Source organism: Sinocyclocheilus grahami, unplaced genomic scaffold (assembly GCF_001515645.1).
Source record: "Sinocyclocheilus grahami isolate Dianchi unplaced genomic scaffold, SAMN03320097.WGS_v1.1 scaffold170.1, whole genome shotgun sequence".
NCBI lineage: Eukaryota > Metazoa > Chordata > Actinopteri > Cypriniformes > Cyprinidae > Sinocyclocheilus > Sinocyclocheilus grahami.
Window position 1 is genome coordinate 496,442 of NW_015505349.1, and position 20,227 is coordinate 516,668.

General features: G+C 35.0%; 1 protein-coding gene and 1 long non-coding RNA gene across 2 annotated transcripts in view; one reads left to right on the top strand and one right to left on the bottom strand.

Annotated features, from left to right (window-relative positions):
- The window catches only part of LOC107593434 (uncharacterized), a 12,568-nt gene extending 7,923 nt beyond the window's left edge, over positions 1-4,645 (top strand). The window contains exons 2-3 of the long non-coding RNA XR_001610084.1: positions 2,971-2,975; positions 4,364-4,645. This is a non-coding gene — a long non-coding RNA (uncharacterized lncRNA). The remainder of the gene's footprint in view (positions 1-2,970; positions 2,976-4,363) is intronic.
- Positions 4,646-6,225: 1,580 nt separating this feature from the next.
- LOC107593412 (rap1 GTPase-activating protein 1-like) overlaps positions 6,226-20,227 on the bottom strand; it is a 71,627-nt gene continuing 57,625 nt past the window's right edge. Inside the window, exons 16-25 of the mRNA XM_016283134.1 lie at positions 18,221-18,361; positions 14,245-14,322; positions 12,498-12,607; positions 11,661-11,756; positions 11,113-11,232; positions 10,019-10,154; positions 9,729-9,840; positions 9,510-9,604; positions 8,271-8,318; positions 6,226-6,933 (exon numbers count right to left, since the gene is read on the bottom strand). Of these exons, the coding sequence (XP_016138620.1) occupies positions 8,310-8,318; positions 9,510-9,604; positions 9,729-9,840; positions 10,019-10,154; positions 11,113-11,232; positions 11,661-11,756; positions 12,498-12,607; positions 14,245-14,322; positions 18,221-18,361 (897 nt within the window). The 3' untranslated portion in view covers positions 6,226-6,933; positions 8,271-8,309. The remainder of the gene's footprint in view (positions 6,934-8,270; positions 8,319-9,509; positions 9,605-9,728; positions 9,841-10,018; positions 10,155-11,112; positions 11,233-11,660; positions 11,757-12,497; positions 12,608-14,244; positions 14,323-18,220; positions 18,362-20,227) is intronic.

Sequence of the window (20,227 nt, forward strand, 5' to 3'; positions counted from 1 at the left end):
TCTCTCTCTCTCTCTCTCGCTCGCTCGCGCACTCTCTCTCTCGCGTGTTCTCTCTCTCTCACACACACACACGATGCACAAAACTCCGCATTTGAACAGTCAATAGCAAATACTTAAACTAATAAGAAAACAGTATCTGATTCAGAAGCGCCAGATTGTCATAGCAAAGTCAGAATTACCTCCTCTCCTAGGTTCACGAAACGGTCGTCCATAAACTGCATTGCTATTCTGTTGTAAGTAATCTTAAAGATTCTTAAATTCATCTACTTCCGGAAGGCCAAATAAAGTGCTTTTGCTTTCGCCTAGAAACACACAGCGTCTCCCTGACATGGCTGCTTCAACACTAACTGCTGTTTCTGAAACCACGCCTTCTTTCTTTGCGTGCACATTTGGGCCACATTATGCTAATATTTCCACATAGTGAGGTAGATATGTGGGGGCGTGTTAGAACGAGCCGTTTCAAGGGGCGTGGCAGAGTCTTAACTTTGATAAAGAATATCTCTTTGGTTTTGAGACTTTAGTCTTTGCAACTTCAGGGATCTTATCTATGCACAATCAGCTTGTAACACTCCAAAGAGAAAGGAAAACTTGAAATCGCATTATATGACCCCTTTAATGAAAAAGTCTGTGAAAGTGATTTTGTGCCTCTTTGAGATGGCACAATAATACGGCGTTCACTTGCAGAACGCAAGCTTCTAGAGGGCACATAACTCTGAAGTAATGAATTTAGGTAAATGGGTGCAGTGCCAGTGGTGGTTTTGTACTCAAACATTAATGCCTTGAAATTAATGTTAATTTAATTAATGTTATAATTTCTAATGTTAATTTTTAATTTCTGTTAAATATTTAACAGAAATTATTAAAGATTAAACTTTGTCAAAACTTGCATATTACTGGATTTGCAAAGCTGTTTAAAGGAAAGTATAACTTTACTCAAAGAAGGTTAAACAGTAAAATTTTCTCAATTTGGTTAAGCTCAGTCATCAGTATTTGTGTATCAGTATCAGTATAAATATGTTTATTTATTTTATATTTATTTAGCGTTGTCACAGATTGGTCCCATTCACTTTCATTGTAAGGGCCTCATCGTAATCTCGAAAATATTAGAATATTCTCTCAAAAACAGCCACAAAATGTAAAAAAATATGTTCGCATGATTGTAGCATGAAAATAATACATTTTAACCTTTTCTGTAATGATATGTGTAACGAATCAGCTCATGAGGAAATATGAATAATTAATCATAACTAGTTATAATTAATTATGAATATTTAGATCCGCTGTAGATATTTAGCTGACCTCTCAGGGCAACTGTCTTGTCAATTCTAAGAACGTTAATTCCCTGGTTAAGGGAAATAACTTTCTTACTGTACAATTCTACAAAAGCTTGTAGAATAAATCTGCATGATTAGGGACTCCAGTTATGAGCAAACAATGAACAACGTCAAGTGTGATACAAGTAAGGTTTTATTAACTACATAAACACTTAAACTAGTCTAACATACTACATAAACACTTAAAACTGGTCTAACACACACATTCACACACACACACACACAATTTGTATAGGAAAGGGTTAAAGCATAACTCAATACAGAGAAGAGGCATAAGGAATGAAATTCATGGAACTATTTGCATATTCAGCAGATCTACACCTGCGGGAAACGTCAGATTCTTAGTTCAAACACACCTTGGTAAAAAGGTGCAACTGATACCTACTGTATCAATTAATAAGACTAAGTTTGATACTTGCAAGTCTCGCCTTGGGGATTTTCCTTATGAAAAGACAGTGCTTTTCCCTGCTCACATTCCATGAGGTCGTAAAAGTATCTGGTGTCAGGGTTGCCATGGTTTGGTGTCATTTGCAGACATCCTGGCATCCAGTTTATGGGGTGAGGGGACTGTGGCGATTTGTTAATCTAATGAAGAACTGATTTGTTAAATCAAATGAAAAATTGTGTGTTTGATTGGTCCAGACGCTACATATGCCTGATATACTATGTTGCCATGACAGCGTAAAATATAAAACATCTGTAAAAGTTTTTAAAAATAAATTAAGTTTCACATTTCTGCTTTTAAATCCTCAATATTGTACTGTATTGTACAATCAAATTGTACCATTGTACTGTAAGGGCCTCACTTTAACCTCGAAAACAAATATTTTTTTGTGGTAATCAACATTATGCCACAAATGCTGTTGACTGAGTGTAACTCTTGCTGAACCCACGATATTCCTTTAAGTCAGGGTCAAACCTAGAGAGAAAAACAGCCGGGGTTATTAGTTTCACATGTACCAGGAGATCACGTCATAACAGGGTCAACAGGTTTGGAAGATGTAATGTAGATGGGCAGTCTGGCCTTTCTGTGACAGTATGAGATTTGTTATGTAATCGAAGAATGTACCGAACTCAAATAGTATATCGTGATATGTGATCATGTGATTTGCACTAGTTTGTACTGTTCACTGATATGCGTATTATAAACAGAAAACATCCTGCTAAGTCTACTTTTAGAAAGTCTAAGGAATCAGCATAATGCACAGCCAGTGCAAAAGGGTAAATAAGTGCACAATCATGCTGCTTTTATTCCACTGTTCTCTTTCTAAACTGTCATCAGCTCTAATCATCAGAGCCGTGTTGACAGGCGCTGCTCGTAAGTCTGTGTTCTGACCCTGGGAACAGTTTTCACAGTTGGGGGGTTGGGAGAACAGCACTGCTTTACAAGAGCTGGAAAAGGGAATGGGTCTCCTCCAAACTCTGATTCATGGCCACTCTCACACCTTACCAGCTGTGTCTGACATCTGTCCACATCATCATCCCCCCTCTGACCCTGTGCACACATAGTGGGCATATTGGAACAAGTATTCATTCGTTGTAGATATTGTATATCAAAGTGAAAGTATCCTGTATGATGTAATGTTATTTTAGTATTGTTTTGACAGCATAGCTTTTTTCTTCTTCTTACTATTAGGGTTGGTATAGCCAGTAAAATCAGATATGTTACATTTTTATGTTTTTATTTAGTTTTAAGTTCATAATATCGTAAGTGAACACAATAACACCTCACACACGCACACGCACACACACAGGTTTGTTTTTGTGAATTGTGGGGACATTGCGTAATGTTTTTTATACACTCTAAAAAATGCTGGGTTGTTTCAACCCAATTTTGGGTGAAATATGGACTAACCCAACTGTTGGGTTAAATTCTGGTAACATTTTTAAATGAACTTTTTAACCCAACAGTTGGGTTAGTCCATATTTCACCCAAAATTGGGTTGAAACAACCCAGCATTTTTTAGAGTGTACTGTACAAACCGTATTTTCTAGCGCCCTACACCAACCCTACACCTAAACCTACCCCTTACAGAAAACTTTCTGCATTTTCAAAAAAACTCATTCTGAGCACTCAAAATGTCCTCATAAATCACCTTCTCGTTGTAATACCTGTCATACCCATGTCATTATACAAATCTGTGTCCTCATAAATCACAAAAACGCGCGCACACTCACATACACACACACACAAAGTAGTATTTTGAATAGTTTTTAAAATATATTTTCAGTTTTATTTATATATTTTTTTATATAGGTTTAATTAGTACTTCAACTTATTTCAGTTAGTTGCTGTGGCAACATCTCTAATTTTCATTTTTAATTTAGTTTTTTTTAAGCTTACATTTTTATCTAATATTTATATTTTATTTCAGCTACCAAGAATTAATGTTAATCATTTTAGTTTTAACAATAACAATACAGAGGTTAAAATATTTTCATAATCTCTGTCTGACAACATTTTATTGAGCATCATACTAGTTACGCTCAATAGAATGTTGTCAGATAGAGATTCTTGAACACTTTTCTCATCTTTAATATTTTTTTGTTATTGTATCATGTCTACTGTAGACTTGATACACAAATGAATTTAACATCTAGTGTTTTGATTTGTCTGTCATCCGGAGAATTTGTATAACATTTTGTTTTATTTTACATCCTTTATGAATTACTTTATGTTTTCAGCACCTGCATTTGAAATAATTGAATTACTGAAATGATGTTTTGAATTATGTAATTGTTGCCCTCTGCTGGTGTGGAGTATGCACGTGCAAGTTAATTGACAAAACAAATCCATAGCATTTCAAGCTTTGTATTAACCACATACAGCTAGTAGACCACACAAAGATCACATGCCCAATTCCTCATACTTATGCTGTAAATCCATTTTGTATGCTTTGACAGGAAAGTACACAAGCATTGATGTATATCTCAACCTATTCAGCCATTTAATTTTGAGAAGTAGAAACTAGACAAATATGTTTCATGAAATATCACACAAGTTTATTTGTTTCAGATTTCTTGGGCAGTATTTAGGGTGTTAGTAATTCTCTGTAGTTATTGTGATGATGTACAGCCTTTTATACAGTCTGGTATAAAACACAAAAAATAACCCAAATATGATTTCTTTTTTAATGCAACATCTCACAGTGGCTGAGTCCAAAACCTCAGTTAGCTGCCTAATCAGTCTAAAACTTCATAGGCATAATGAAACTGCTTTCAGACACAAGATTATTTAATGCTTTTTTTCTTTTTCGAATAAGTCTTATGATCACCAACACCAAGGCTACATTTATTTGATAAAATACAGCAAAAACAGTAATATTGTGAAATATTATTGCAATTTAAAAGAACTGTTTTCTATTTTAATATATTTAAAATTTTTATATAATTTTATATTTGAATTTTCAGCAGCCGTTGCATGCCAGTCATCAATGCCACATGATCCTGCAAAGCATTTTTCAGGTTTCAGACACAGCCAATGTCTGAGTGTATTATCAGGACGGATCAGTTATGGGTAATGTGTAAAACAAACATGGATCAGCAATGAGGACTAGTTTAATTGAAGCCACTAAGGCCAATCATTTATCATAAATAGATTACAAAAAATGTTGCTAAGCTTTCCCCTTCATATATTTTGACACTTACAGTAAGGCAACCTCAAACCACTCTGCCATATCTAAGCTCCATTCAATGATTTTTGCCTTTAACAAAGAGCAAACATCACATTGACTGATTTTTGGCATTAACGATTGGTTTATAGATTAGCAACAGCACATTTGTTTTAACTCAAGTTCTGTCATGACTGAGTGTTTAAAAGAGGACTGTCACCTTGGCACACAGTTCAGACATCAAACCATCTGTACGTTCAAACACAAAGCAAAGAAGCCGGTTTGAAATGAGTCAACATAAGGAAAAGGATCTCCACAAGGGATTTTTATACAGTTTGGAAAAACATGTGCTTTGGAAAAAAAAGTCACTATAAGAAACAAAACTCAAGACTCTGCAGCTCTGATCATGAGTTGCTTAAGTGGCAAACAGATAAACAATCAACATATCGAATTGGTGAAACAAAGCTGAGCATAAACCATGACTTATGGTTAGTCCTGCTTGGTTAGCTGGTCAGGAAAATAAGCTGAATTAGTATATTAACTCACTGTTGTTGTAACACGGACATGGCTGAACTTCTTATCTGTTTGAGGGTAAGGTAAGGCATCTCCAATGTCTAATGTATATTCAGAAGGGTGTCTGTCACACTTCAGAAAACAGTCACGTTTTGACTCTAATCGAATGTGAATATTTTCATTGACTCACTAATTAAAATGCCCCATTTCTCTCATGCACAAGTGATAATGGCAGATAAATAAATTATTTAAGAGTAACGGCACTCTCCAGTTTCTGACATATGCATCATTCGCTCAATTTTGAGAAATTCTCACCAAAAAAATATGTGGTATAATGAGCTACACTATATATATATATATATATATATATATATAATGTACATTATCAGTACCATATCAGTTAGAAGCTGATATTAGAAATGTTTTAATTCATTAGTAGGCCGATACTGGTTATATAATTGTTCATGCTTTTATTTACACAATTTTTCCTTTTATATTACCTTTGCCATCACCAAACGCTCACTTAAAGTTTATCTTTAAAAAAAATAATAATTTAATAACATTGTTAAATGTAATCTTTAGCAAATCTCAAAATTAATATCCATTCTCACACTGTGCATTATAATTCACTTATATAAATATTCACTTGTAGCATTTAAAACGTTTATTTTGTTATTTCTTTTCAAAATAGTAAAAATTTGTAATATTGGCACATCCTGCACATTTTAACTGAACTATCAATCGTTGATAAGCAACAGATTTTTATTTTTTTTTCTTTGCAGGAAAACTTTTTGAGTGCTGTTACTCTTAAATAATGCCAAAGGATGTATTGCAATGCTGCAATGAATATCAGATTAAAGGTTTTCACACCTGAAATCTGAACGACAGAACATCAATATCAGAATATGATAAATGGTTTGGTCTCTACAGCCCTGTGCCAAATAGCACATTTGATGTGTACTGTACTTACAGTAAAGTCATCAAAACCGTATCGTGTCCCATTTGTCATTTTAGGTTTCAGAAACATACTCTATCCCTGTTGCAGAGTCCACCAGTTGGGACAGCTGAAAAAGCTTTTGTCGTGCAAGCAGATGAAATGTTCTTTAGGAGACGAACTTCGCAGAATTGAATTTCAGCACAGTGTTAGGACCTCAAATAACCTGCTAGTTTAGCCACTCACTAGCACAGTGGCCTGTCAGTAGACGCTGCTACAGAGGAGGTTCTCATTCATTTACTGATGTACTCACAAGGAGGGTGAAGGACAAGTTGGAAGGAGGGCCAATGCACAGTCTCTGGCTGCCTGTATCCAACTCCTTCCTGTTTCTGGCCAAGTCTGCGAGGGTAGACAGTGTCCTGATGGAGATATGGTCACGATTGTGGTTCTGGGCCATGTACATGTTGTCAGCCAACCGTTGTCATCGTCCTCTTCTTCATCAAGATCTCCTTTTCTCTCTAAGGTGTTTCTAGTGGAAATACTGTTTGGATAATAAGGTTTGGGCACAATAATCAGGTCACTGACACTGCAGTAACATGAACAACAAACTAAATATGCATTAGAGTTGTCATATACACTGCATAAACTACATTACATACATTATCAATGAACATTTTCTTTTCATAATTTATTTATGTCTTTTATGCTCACTAAGGCTACATTACTTAATCAAAAATACAGTAATATTGTGAAATATTATTACAAATTAAAATAATAGTTTCTATTTGAATATATTTAAAAAGTAATTTAATCCTGTGTTGGCAAACTCCAGTCTTCAGAGTCACATGATCCTTCAGAAATCCTTCTATTAAACTGATTTGGTGCTCAAGAAACATTGATTATCATTATCTATGTTGAATAATAATGCTGATTAATATTTTTGTGGAAAAGGTGATACATTTTTTGAAAGATAGAACGTAAAAGAACAGTATTAATTTGAAACAGAACTCTTTTGTAACATTAAAAACTATCTTAACTATCAATTTTGATCAATTTACTGCATCATTGCTGAAAAAAAGTATTAATTCCTTTAAAATAAAAATCTTACTGGCCCCAAACTATTAAACAGTAGTGTAAATTATATATATACATATATATATATATATATACACACACACACACACACATATATTTCACTTTTAAAAACATTATGGGCTGCTGAGCAAAAAACAATACATTTGAAATGTTCAGGTACTGAGACAGAGGTTGCATTTACCAAATTTATTTACCAATTATTCATCATTTTGGCAAATTTGAAAAACATTAACAATAACTCGAAATATTTTCCATGATTTCGGTTGAAAAACAGTTTGGTAGTCTATTTTCTGCAAGTTTTCTGAAATTTGTTCTTTCATTCAGCCATACAAAATAGCATCATTCACATGTAAAAGATCCAAAATATGCACCACTTTTCCTATTATGGGAAAGTTGGTAACACTTTATTTTAAGGACCAGTTCTCACTATTAACTTGTTGCTTATTAGCATGCATATTGCTAGCATATTGGCTGTTTATTAGCAGTTATAAAGCACATATTAATGTCTTTTTCTGTATGACCATTTTCTAGATCCCTTAATCCTATCTAATACCTAAACCTTACAACTTCCTTAGTATTACCAAGCAGCAAATATTTAGTTTATCGAGGGAAAACTCTTAGTTAATAGTGAATATGTGCTCCCTAATCAAAAGTGTTACCGAAAATTTTTATTATCATTTACTTGCAGAACTTTAAAAGAGAGTCATAATTTTATAATATAGGATACAGATTATGACATTACATCTTTAGTTTGAAATTAAGTCAAGATACAGTATATCTAACCTGCTGATGGATGTCCATGAGGCAGTCAAGCAGGAGGGGCTAGCAGTTCTGCACAGATGCACACACAGTAAAAGAGTTACAATAGACACTGTAGTGTTAATTTCATTAACGAAAACTATGACAAAAAATTTTCATTGATGGGCTTCTTTCCCATGACTGAAACAAGACAATGATGAGATGACAAGGTCAATAAATGATAACTGTGACTATATCAACATGCCATATGGTTGATGATAAAAGACACGACTAAAATGTATTTAAAAAAATAAAAACTATACGAAAATCTATTTTATTTTCATTGAAAAAAAAGGAGACAAAACATTATTGCGGATTGCTGTACGTGCCTCTACTAGGCGAGCGTTCATTTGTGCGGTTGCCAGATATGAAGAGTTCAAATACCCAAATCAGAGCTTCTCTGTTAAAAGGATACATTTTCTGCCTGGTGTTTTGCTTAATTTTTGCAATCTGGCAACCATGCGCATGCGCTCGTTTTTCATTGCGAAAGTGCTGACAATGATCTGAAAACACTGTCAAACAAGTAAGCTGAAGTTTAACAATCTCCATGTGAGATGTTCAGCTTAAATGAAAGTGTCATTCAGCCAGTCTGTGTTCTGTCATGAGATCTTGACTATTTTGTTTGCAATTGTGGTTGCTGAATAAATGCATTTAATCAAACACTGTTGTTTTAATAGAGAATCATTATTGCAATTTGGGATTATTGGAATTACTATTATGAATTTCACTGATTTCACATTCTGTTGGTTTGTGCTTACTGGTAAAAAGTGCAATACCTGAAATGTGAAAATATTTTCTTTATCAGTTTAACCATTATACAGCATGCTGAAAATGCTCAGACATTTAGGCCTGGTTTCACAGACTGGCCTTAGATTAAGCAAAGATTAAGTCATAGTTCAATTAGGACATATAAGTAGCTTTTATAAACATTACTGGTGTGCATATTTGACTAAAACTAAGATTAATTTAAAAGATTAAGACTAAATTTAAAATGGCTGACAAAATTAACACTAAGACAGACAGAAGTACAGAGCGGCAGAGTGTACACACTCGCCCAATACTTGACTAAAGAAGCTCAAGTCAAGTCAAGTCAAGTTGAGCTTTATTGTCATTCTGCTGCGTATGCATAATAAGTACACTGCTACTAATAGTAGCTATAACTTCACACTGAAGCAGATACAACACTACAATTCACTACGCATAGATTAGATTAGTAAAACTCACCGATGTGGATTTGTGGTCATTTGGTCGCTCAAGTTTAAAGCGGATGTCTGTACGGTTCTGCTCCTGGTTCTTTCCACCATCTGTTTTGCCAGGAGCTGGAAAAATAAGACCATGTAGTTAATGGAAAGCTACACTACTACACAAATATACCACTGTTTTATTTTTCTGACCATGATAAGTGTGTGAGTGAAACTATTTTGTACAGCTTGTTTCTCTCACCAGGAGAGCTCTCCCTGCTGGTTGTACCGGTAGTGCTCATGTTGTCCTCCAGCCATGTGCTGTATGTGAACGAGTCTCGTTTATGAGGAGTATCTGCTGACGACAGACTCTCCTGAATGGGACAAATACAACAAACTGCTCTAGCAGGCATACTGACAAAATATATGAAGTTTGTCTTAGTGTTTTTCTTTTCTTAAAGTGGTGGTCTCCACAAATACTTGCAATGACTGTGTAGTTTCTAGAGAAGTTCATTATTTGTAATGCATTAATGATAAGTGAGCTGTTCTCACCATGCCAGTGTCGTAGTCCTCTGTGGCCTCTGTTTCATTTTCCTCTACCACACTAGCAAAGCTACTGGCGTTAGATGAGGAGCGGGACAGATCATGAGCCTCAGGAATGGAGGGAGCCCGGCAGTACATGTTTGAGCTACACACACACACACACACACACACACACACACACACACGCACACATGTTCTTAATGCCTTCACCCGTAACGAGCATGAAACGCCTATAGTTCTTGTTGTCAGATCACTTGCATCCACCAAAACACACAGCAAGTGTTCAATAGCAAACCCTATCAAGCACCAAATGTGAGTAAAAACTGATTTTTGCAAGAAAATAAAACAAAATGACTCTCTTGCATGCAGGTAAATGCAGTGGGAACTGTAACACTAATAGGGTGTTTCACTAGTTCAGTTTGTCTAACAATGTCCAACAGTGGACATATTTTCAGCCTTTTTTCTCAAACATTTCCACCACATCTAAAATTATGGAAGTGATGGTAATGATATTTTATGCACCTAAAACTACATTTACATGATATTTTTCATGTTTTGCATATTTGAGAAAACTGGACAAAACACACTATAAAAAATGTACCTTATTCATTATCTCAAGGATGTTTTTCATTAACATGTTTGTCTCCTTGATAAGCAAGTACACTACCATTTGAAAAAAGCTTATGGGGCAAAATTGTTTGTCGTTGTGGAAATGGTCACAACTATTTTCAATATATGCCTATAACTATTTAATTTTATTAAATGTTCTCAATAAAATAATGATTTTCAAAAATAAATCATTGTGTACAAATCATTTCACATTCTCTTAATTCTTATTTTTTTAATACATTTTCATCGATTAAGATGGAAACTAAAGACAGAGAAAAATAAAACCATTAAAATACATCTGAAATATAGCAAAAATAAATAAAGTCATGGTAAATAAAAATTACAAAAGAATTTTGATCTTCATATAACAAAAAGTTGAAATCAACCCTTAAGACATAAAAATATGGTTTAAGGCAAATGCATAGTCTGATCCACACTGATATACGTGAACAAATCGAATCAATCATCACTCAGGTTAATGCTTTTCACTTTACCTGTTCTTAGTGATGAGGACCTCAGGAGAGCTCTGATTGGAGGAGTTTTCAGACTTGGGGTCCTGGGAGGCGTGGCCACTGTCAGGAGTCTTCTGTGTGCTGGGAGAGCACTCTCTACTGCTGCAGACACACACACTCACCATCAGAGGGCAGCATAAGCATTGTGTTTGCAACTCTACACGTCAAAGGTGAGGTGACGAGTCCAACTGCAGTCTACTCAGAGTTAGGTTAGGTTAGATGCGATACCACAGTACATGCCGATTCACATCACTACACTGAAACTCAGTTCAGAGCAACATCATTCAAAGGGCCTGTAAGTACTACAGCACATATGACAAAGGCCAGTTCATGCAAAATCAGTAAAACAGACATTACTGATTGGCTGAAAAATCAGTAAATCAGTTAGCATGTTGATTTTGCATGTGTGACCAGTTTAATAATGTGCTAAAGGCCATAATTCATAGCATTTCAGATGCATTTCTATGGCCAGGTAAGGTAAGCAGCTACTCTATGGTTAAAGAGGTGTCATTCTATGGTGGCAGTTATACTTGGAAGGATCCACGACGAGCCTCCCATTCTTGAGAGTGACGCTGGGTAGAGAAAGACAGAGCACTGTCCTGTCCTCTGACAACAGAGCAGCAATTCTTCACCAAACATATAAACACACACAAAAGGAGGGAGTTCAGTTGTAATATTATGCTTTATGTTCTGCCAATAAAGGCCTGTTCACAACAAGAACGATAACTTAAAGATAACTATAACGTTAACTATATTAGTGTCCACACACAATATTGTTCTGTTTATTATAAGCACAGGCTGCAATCATGCCATCCGCTGCTTTAAATAAACAAGCTCTTTAAAGCAAGTTGGATTCTGTTTTGAGTGTTGAATGTTTCTAGCGTTCATCAGCTGGAAAAAAATCGTTTTGAAAGTGACTCCAATAATATCATTCAACTGTGTCATTATCATTAGAGTTGTGGTGTGGACTCTGCTATTCTTTTAAATTGAAAATGAAAACTACATCTTTATTGTTCTTGGTGTGAATGGGCCTTAACTCTTATATTTTAATTAAATGCTATCTTGCCAGTAAAAAAGATAAAAAAGACTAAATACATACATGTACAAATATTGTATTGTTTTTGCATGTACATGTGTATGATCAATAAATGTACGATTTTTGGAAATATAACAATTCTGTCAATACTGACAACTCTATTAATATCTCTCTGAAACTGGCCTGAGCCATCATGTGATTCTTAATGTTGAGCCCTGCTCTCACTCAAACACGCACATACTCTACCATTCAAATGTTTGGAGTTGGCACAACTTTTTCTGTTTGTTTTTAAAGATTCTTATGCTCACTAAGGCTTCATTTAACCTCTTACCTCTTCTCCTGGACCTCCTGGATGTTCTCAATGCCGATAGCACTGCTACGTCGAGAGCTAAAGGGTCCTGACTTTTTCCTAGTTGGGCTTTTTCCAGGAATGATCAAAGACTGTAGGAACAAGAACAAGAAGATCAGTGAGCCAAGGATTCAAACAGACACGCCTTCACACTCTGATGGTCACCATGTGGTCTCAAAGGAAACTTTAAGGATAATAGATCCTCTATAGGTCAGGTCTATGTTAAACCACTTGCAATTGTAATCTATTATTTCTTTTATCTGTGGCGTGCTCCAGTCTTTTTGAGAACAAAAGACACTGTTTCGTATCTTGACTGGCAAGGTGGATGTGAAGTGTGTGCTTGAGGGTTTTGGCCTGAACTGAGATGAAAGATGGGAGCAGGATTTTCTGAGCTTCACTGGGCGCTGTGCTCTCGCTGGGGACACTTTGTTCTCTTCAAGCCTGAGTGCTGGGATTTTACAGCTACTGCTTTATGACTTCAAATGAAAGAACTTCAAAAAGGTTTTTATCTAAAATGGCTTCAAAGGCTTCGGAAAGACTCTGCTGCCTTTTTCCTTTGTGTTTCTATGCTATTAGCTCGCAAAGAGTGTACAATTATCAAATGAGGGGACAGAAATACACCGGATAGTACATACTACTACACAACAAGAAGTAACATTGGACATTAAAAACGCAGCAGAGCGATGCATTACTTGCAGGAAGTGATGCTGAAAGGGGAGCTATGACTTTTCACCATGAACATACACACTGAAACAATGCTGCTACACATAGATGTACATGGATCATTTTAACAGTGGCAACGGATATAAAAATGTGCAATATGACTTTCTGACTGAACAATGCTTAAGTGTAAGACCTGATAGTATGGCATGAATATCTGCTTGGATAGCTGTTAAAATGATGGATGCACAATATATTTGTTTCACATCAGTTATCGGCCAATAATAAAGATATTTTATCATTAATGGCCGATATTGGATATTTAATTGTGCATGCCCATTTCCTCTGCTTTTACGGAAGAACTTTGCCATCTTTTAAAGCTCACTTAAAAGTTCATCTTTACAAAATACTAATAATTTTAGTTAATAATTTAACACTTTAAATGTAATACTTGGCAAAATTAATCTCAAAATGAATAGTCACCTAAATTCACTTTAGCTTTTAAAATGATTGATTTTAGTTTTATATTTAGTATTTTTATTTGTTTAGGCAAAATATTGAATTTTAAATGGACAATTTATCAGTTATCGGCCACATTTTATTATTGCAATAAATAAAAAATACAATGTAAAAATAATTTAAAATGAAAAAAAAAAAAAAAAGATATCATTACAATGTTAGATGAAGACTTGTAGATGTTGTCAGGGTAAAATGCCATATTTGATTGAAAACAATTAAAAACTGCTGTGAAATTTATAAATATGTTTTTGTCTTTTTTTATTAGTTTTTGTTTTAAATATGTCTATATGTTTACTTCGTTTTAGTTATTTTACTATATCAAATTAAATTAACTGAAATTTGAAACCAAATGAAAATTTTTTTTGTAATGAAAGTAATGAAAGCCTTTTTATGGATTTAGTTGTAGTTAACTACTGTATAATAACCCTGGAGTAAACATTGTTTGTTCAATGGGTGTATTATTGTATACACTAGTGTCAATCTTTCTGTTAACATGCGGTGAGAACAAATGATGCATATGAGGAGAGAAGAGTGAGAGTTATACATGAACCTCTTCTATGGTTCCTATTCCTATGGCACTGCCACGACGTCCATATTTACTTGGGCTTTTGCCGGGGACAAGCAATGACTGCACAGAGCCCACAGAGAAAGAGAGAGAGAATGAGAGAAATCAGGAGTCCATGCAGTAGGTTATGTGTTATACAAACAAAGTAGCCTACAAACATCTGCTGGAGAGACAGTCATCAAAGCATGAACAGCAAGAAAAAAAGCTGTCATGAACACAACAGAATAGCCACACAAAGAAAAAAGGGCCGGAGGAACCTCAGGAGGTACGGGACCTGTGAAGGACACAGCACACAATTGGAGACACCTGGACAGTTGACGTTTGAACACAGCTTAACAGTTAGTCAGGTTAACATTACTGGAACAGGTTAGTCAGACAAAGAAATTCATATACATCATTGCTGTTAAATAAGCATTTATGCAATGTTTTGGTAACTGAGCTCTCTTTAATTGGGCCAGATATCATGTTCATCTTGCAAAAATGCAAGCTATGCAAACTCAGGTTATATCATAGATCAGTGGCTCATAGAACTGGTGGGTCGTGATATAAAAATGGATTGGCCTGTTGAAGCCAATCCATTTTCATATCAGGGTCCCACATAGAAGGGGAAAACAATGACATGATAAAATAAAATAATACAATATTAAATATTAAAATAAAAAACTAAACGTACAAAACTTAAAATTTTACTATCCAGCTTATGCTATTTTGCAAATTGTTGGACCCAAGCACTTTGCAGTTTCAATTTGACTTTAAGGATGTTTTTATTTGCAATAAATAAATAAATAAAACACTACAATAAAATAAAAATGTACAAAAATACAAATAAAATTTAAACATTTTTAAATAAAAAACAGAATTGACTAAACTGTCAATTTTACTATCCAGTTTGTTAATAATTTTTGCATATCATTGGACCTATGCAAGTTTCAGTGTGATTTTAAAGTTTTTATTTACTTTATGTCATTCATTTTGCATATTGTTGGACCTATACACTTTGCAGTTTCAATGTGTTTCATGGATGTTTGTAATTACAATAAAATAAAATCGTACAAAAATAAAATAAAAACTACAAACAAAATAAAAATGCACAAAAACACTGTCAATTTTAGTATCCAGTTTATGTTAATAATTTTGCATATTATTGGACCTATGGACCTATTCAGTGTGATTTTAAAGACATTTTTATTTACTTATTTATGATAAATATTTTTGGTATGTGTTGGGTTGTCACTTGATGTGTAATGTACTGGGTCCTGAAGCAAAACCAGTTGAGAACCACTGTCACAGAGGACCTTAGTGGGCCCCCCATTACTGTCCATGGCCCTGTTTGTTATGACTTAATCACCATAGGGGGATGAATCACTAAACACGATTAATTTTCACCTGTAACCTTTGGGATTAAAGTCCCAATAGCTGAAAAATTATTTGTGCTAACATTTTGGTTTTTATTCTCCATTGCATAACCTGTGTGAAGGTCAAAACGTCCATATGACTGACATGCCATATGATAGTGCTATAAATAACAGAAACATTAACTGTGACAGAGACATGGCTCAGTAACTCTGAAGTCTGTTCCAGTGCAAGTCCCTGTGGGGAAAGTGGGATTTCACTAGACTCATATGAGTTGTGCACACAAGGGCGCTGGCATGACTTAGCATGGCTCTCAGTGTGTGACAGTCCCCAGGGCAAGGAGCAGCACCATAAGAGCCACTGCGCTTGAGCTGGCTGGCCGGAAGACGCTGCCTCTGTACTTAACCTGTGTAAGCATTATACTTACCAACAGGACACCTGCATATTAAGACATTAGTACAGCAGAATCCATTCAACATGCACACACATAAATATGTAATGCTCCCAGCAGGTCCTTATGTGGTGCTGATGTGCATCTGATCCTGTGGGGGATGCGGTAAGGTCAATACATTCACAACCATCTTTATACTAACACTGCCGCAGGCTGCCTTATCCTACTTCAAAATCAGATAATATTCATTCCTGAGGGACACTGCAAGGAAAATAACAAAATAATGTCTCACATGACCCCTTGTAGACTATCTGACAGTGTTTCACTCCCTCATGAACAACATGCAACACATTCCAGACCACTTTATGTCATGCACTTCTCAGAGGACCTCATCTCCACCATAACACACACGCACCTCCTGTGATCATAACGGGGGTTAAAGGAGTAACAGTCTTATTCGGGGAAAGCTCAAATTCATGTCACATGCTTTTGGGTCAATTACATATTTATACAGTATAAAAGTGTCCGCAATAAAGAAAAGGAAGTTCTCAAATATTTCTCAAATATTTATTCTTTGTATTCACGATGGATTTGAAAAACGTTATCATTTTCGAAATGAAATGACCTGAAGAAATGTCATGTGACAAATGCCATGCAACCATCATTATTTAGGGATTTGCACCACATGAACATTTACAACCTGAACTAATCTTATCTGATATTTTAAGAGACTTACTGATCTTATCATATAGTCACGAGGGTCTTCAGGGGTCCTCGCTATTAAAAAAATTAAACTGTTTATAATAATTAAGTAGTGAAGCAATTGCTATTATATTTTTTTCTTTTATTTATTTGTCTTTATATATATATATATATATATATATATATACACACGCACACACACACACACACAAATGTTGGTACCCTTGGTGAATATAAACAAAGAAGTGCTATGAAAATATTTTATTTTAAGAATTTAAAATGGGGGGAAAATCTTATGAAATAAATGTTTTTCTCTAATACACGATATACACAAAATTAACTGTACCCTTTTATTCAATACTTTTTGCAACCTCTTTTTGCCAATATAACAGTTTGAGTTTGAATTTTCTAATATAATGCCTGATGAGTTTGGAGAACACGGCAGAATGGCCATGGCAGAAGTTTCATTTTGTGCTCAGTGACCCAATTTTTGTTTTGATTTTGATGTTTGTTTTGGATCTTTGTCCTGTTGGAAGATTCAACCATGGCCCATTATAAGGTCTCTAACAGAGGCAGTCAGGTTTAGATTTTTTATGAGCTAAAAAGCTAATTTTTTTGTTTCATCTGACCATAGAACCCAGTCCCGTTTGAACTTCCAGTTGTGCCTGGCAAATGGCTTTCTGACCCCAAGATTATACTATTTCCTGCAGCTCTCCAGTTGTGATCCTCGGAGAGTCTTTGACCACTCATAATTTACGCATGACAATTTCTAGGTGTACCAGTGATTATGGCCATTGTGTAGAATTTTTTTTTTTCATAATGTGACTTTCCCTCACTTTAATTTTCTTTTTTATTTCAATGAAATATTAGATTTTTTTTTAATTTTTGAATTAAAAATTAAATGGATAAACAATGCAGACTTATTTTCACAGCCTTCTTTGATAATTATCAAGGGTACCAACAATTTTGGCCATGACTGTATGCGTATCTCTCTCTCTCTATAAAGAAATAAATAAATATATATATATATATACAGTATATAAATTATGTGTATATATACTTCATGTCATTGACCCTTTTAACTCAGGAAATGCTAACTGTTGCTAGAGCAGCAAACATGAGCAAGACCAGTGCAAGTGACCCTTTCAAGAAATGCTCCTGAGATAAACTTTAAAAGGTCCAGTGAATAAGATCAGTGGCTGCAGAGATGACAGACAGAAAGCATGATGGGAATGAGAATCAAAAACGAGGATAAAAAAAGGGACTGGTGCATGAGGGCAATTATTTATCAAATCTAAGTTGGTTGATTAATCATTAATTATTTCATTTTCATTGTGTTGCTTGTTTTTAGTTTGCCAACTCAGAGCATCTGTGCATGTGCTTAACTTTTAGTGTAGTCAGGAATTAGTGATGCATATGTAACCAGGACCGGTTTTTTACCTCATAGTGAAGGGAAGTGAGGGGACTAGCATAGTTTGGCCCATTGGAAAGCCAGTAGGGCATGGGGTTACTTACTATCCCAGGGGGTTTGGGGGACTCTGGTGAGTGGTGGTTGTTGTTGTGGGTGAAACTGCCGCTGTGACTATTGGAGACTGTGTACTTCCTGATATTGTGGCCCATGGTGTCCAGAGACTGGCTCCTGCTGCGGATCACCCGCTATAGCACAGGGAGAGATCAGGAGGAAACACGGTGAGCAGCGGCAGGTCAGGGTGGGCCAATGGAGTGGGTCTGAAGCCAATGAATCAAGTTGCTAAAATGACCCAGGAAAATACCTGAGCCAAGAGTGCAGTTTTGTTTGTAAAAGAAAAAAGCATATGGCCAGAGGGAGGACTGATGGTATGAAGTTAGCAGGAAGTCCACTACTGAAGCTAGCAACCATTAGAGAGCAGAACCGCCTGAGAGTGTTAATGGATATTGATCAAATATCACCCACTAAAGTGCTGCCCGATTTCAAGGGAAAATCCCAGAATGCCACAACCACAGATGAGCTGCATCTATGCGAACAAGTTTGGCTATAGACAGCTGCTGATGAAAACTGTTCGAATAAGTGGTTGCGGAAGCAAATATAATAGGTTAAAAGACAGATAATGAAAATGATTTATGAGAAGACTGATTGATTTTTCATGACTGGATGACCACAATCAATGTGTGAACACCAATGAACACTTTCAATTATAAACCCGGCTCCCAAGCACATACAAACAGTCTGTCTGTAATGAATTATAGCTATGGAAAATTCAGTCTACTTGAAAAATGACCTCTATATACTCATCAGGCATGATGCTGCATATTACAGAGAAATATTTGTGTACAGTATGTTGTGTATGATGAATCATGTACTAATGATTAATTTGCAAAGCATTTTAGGAAGCAAAACACTGTAGAGCACAAGATAAATCTCATGAGTGCATCTATGCTCGACAATGTGCTAACAGGACTAATTAGTGCTAATTACGGTAATGAGTAATTTAATTTAGGTAGCATCGGTTACATCACTTGGAAGTTGGAGTCATAAAGACACCGTTCTCTAAATCCCAAGAGAGAAAAAATGCTACCATTCGTAAAGAATAATAGCAGCAAGATAAAAAAAGACCAGTCTGAACCAGAGTTATTATCATCATTAACTGAAACTAAAACTAAAATGTAAACTTATTTTATTCCAGTTGAATTTTTTTTTGTTTCGTTTAAGTTGAAGTACTAAAATAACTGAACCTAAATTAAATGAAATCTAATAACTAATACTAAATAGACATATTAAAAACAGAAACCAATAAAAATGATAAGTACAACAAAATTACTAGAACTTTAAATAAAATGAAAAGAGAAAAATAAAATAACATCTTATTTAAAACTATAAAAACTAAAATATAATATTACATATAATGTTATATAAATATAACAGTATATAATGATATAAAATAACAATAATAAAATAAAATAAGTAAAATTACACCCTATAGACTGCGCCATCTAGAGTTTCATGCCAGAACTCTGTATTTGGAAGGAGAGGAAAGTCTTTTCCTCTCTTTTCCGTTTTCGTTACAAGCAATACCATTTAAAATATATATTTCTTAAAAACACATGAATACTTTTATTCAGCAAGGATGCATTAAACTCATTAAAAGTAACAGTGACAGGCATTAAAATATTACAAAAAAACTCTATTTCAAATAAATGCAATTGTTTTGAACGTTATATTTATAAAAGAATCCTGAAAAAATGATCACCGTTTCCAGCACAACGGTTTTCAAAATAATAATATTAATTGTTTCTTGTGCACCTAATCAGCATATTAGAATGATTTCTAAAGGATCATGTGACACTGTAAATTCAGCTTTGCCATCACTGGAATAAATGACATTTCAAAATATATTAAAATAGAAAAATAATTATAAAATTAATTATATTTTACAAAATTACAGTTTTTATTGTATTTTGATCAAATATATGCAGCCTTTGAACTGAACATAACTGTATTTAGCAGATAACCCCCCCCCCCCCCCCCCCCCCCACCCCCCTTCA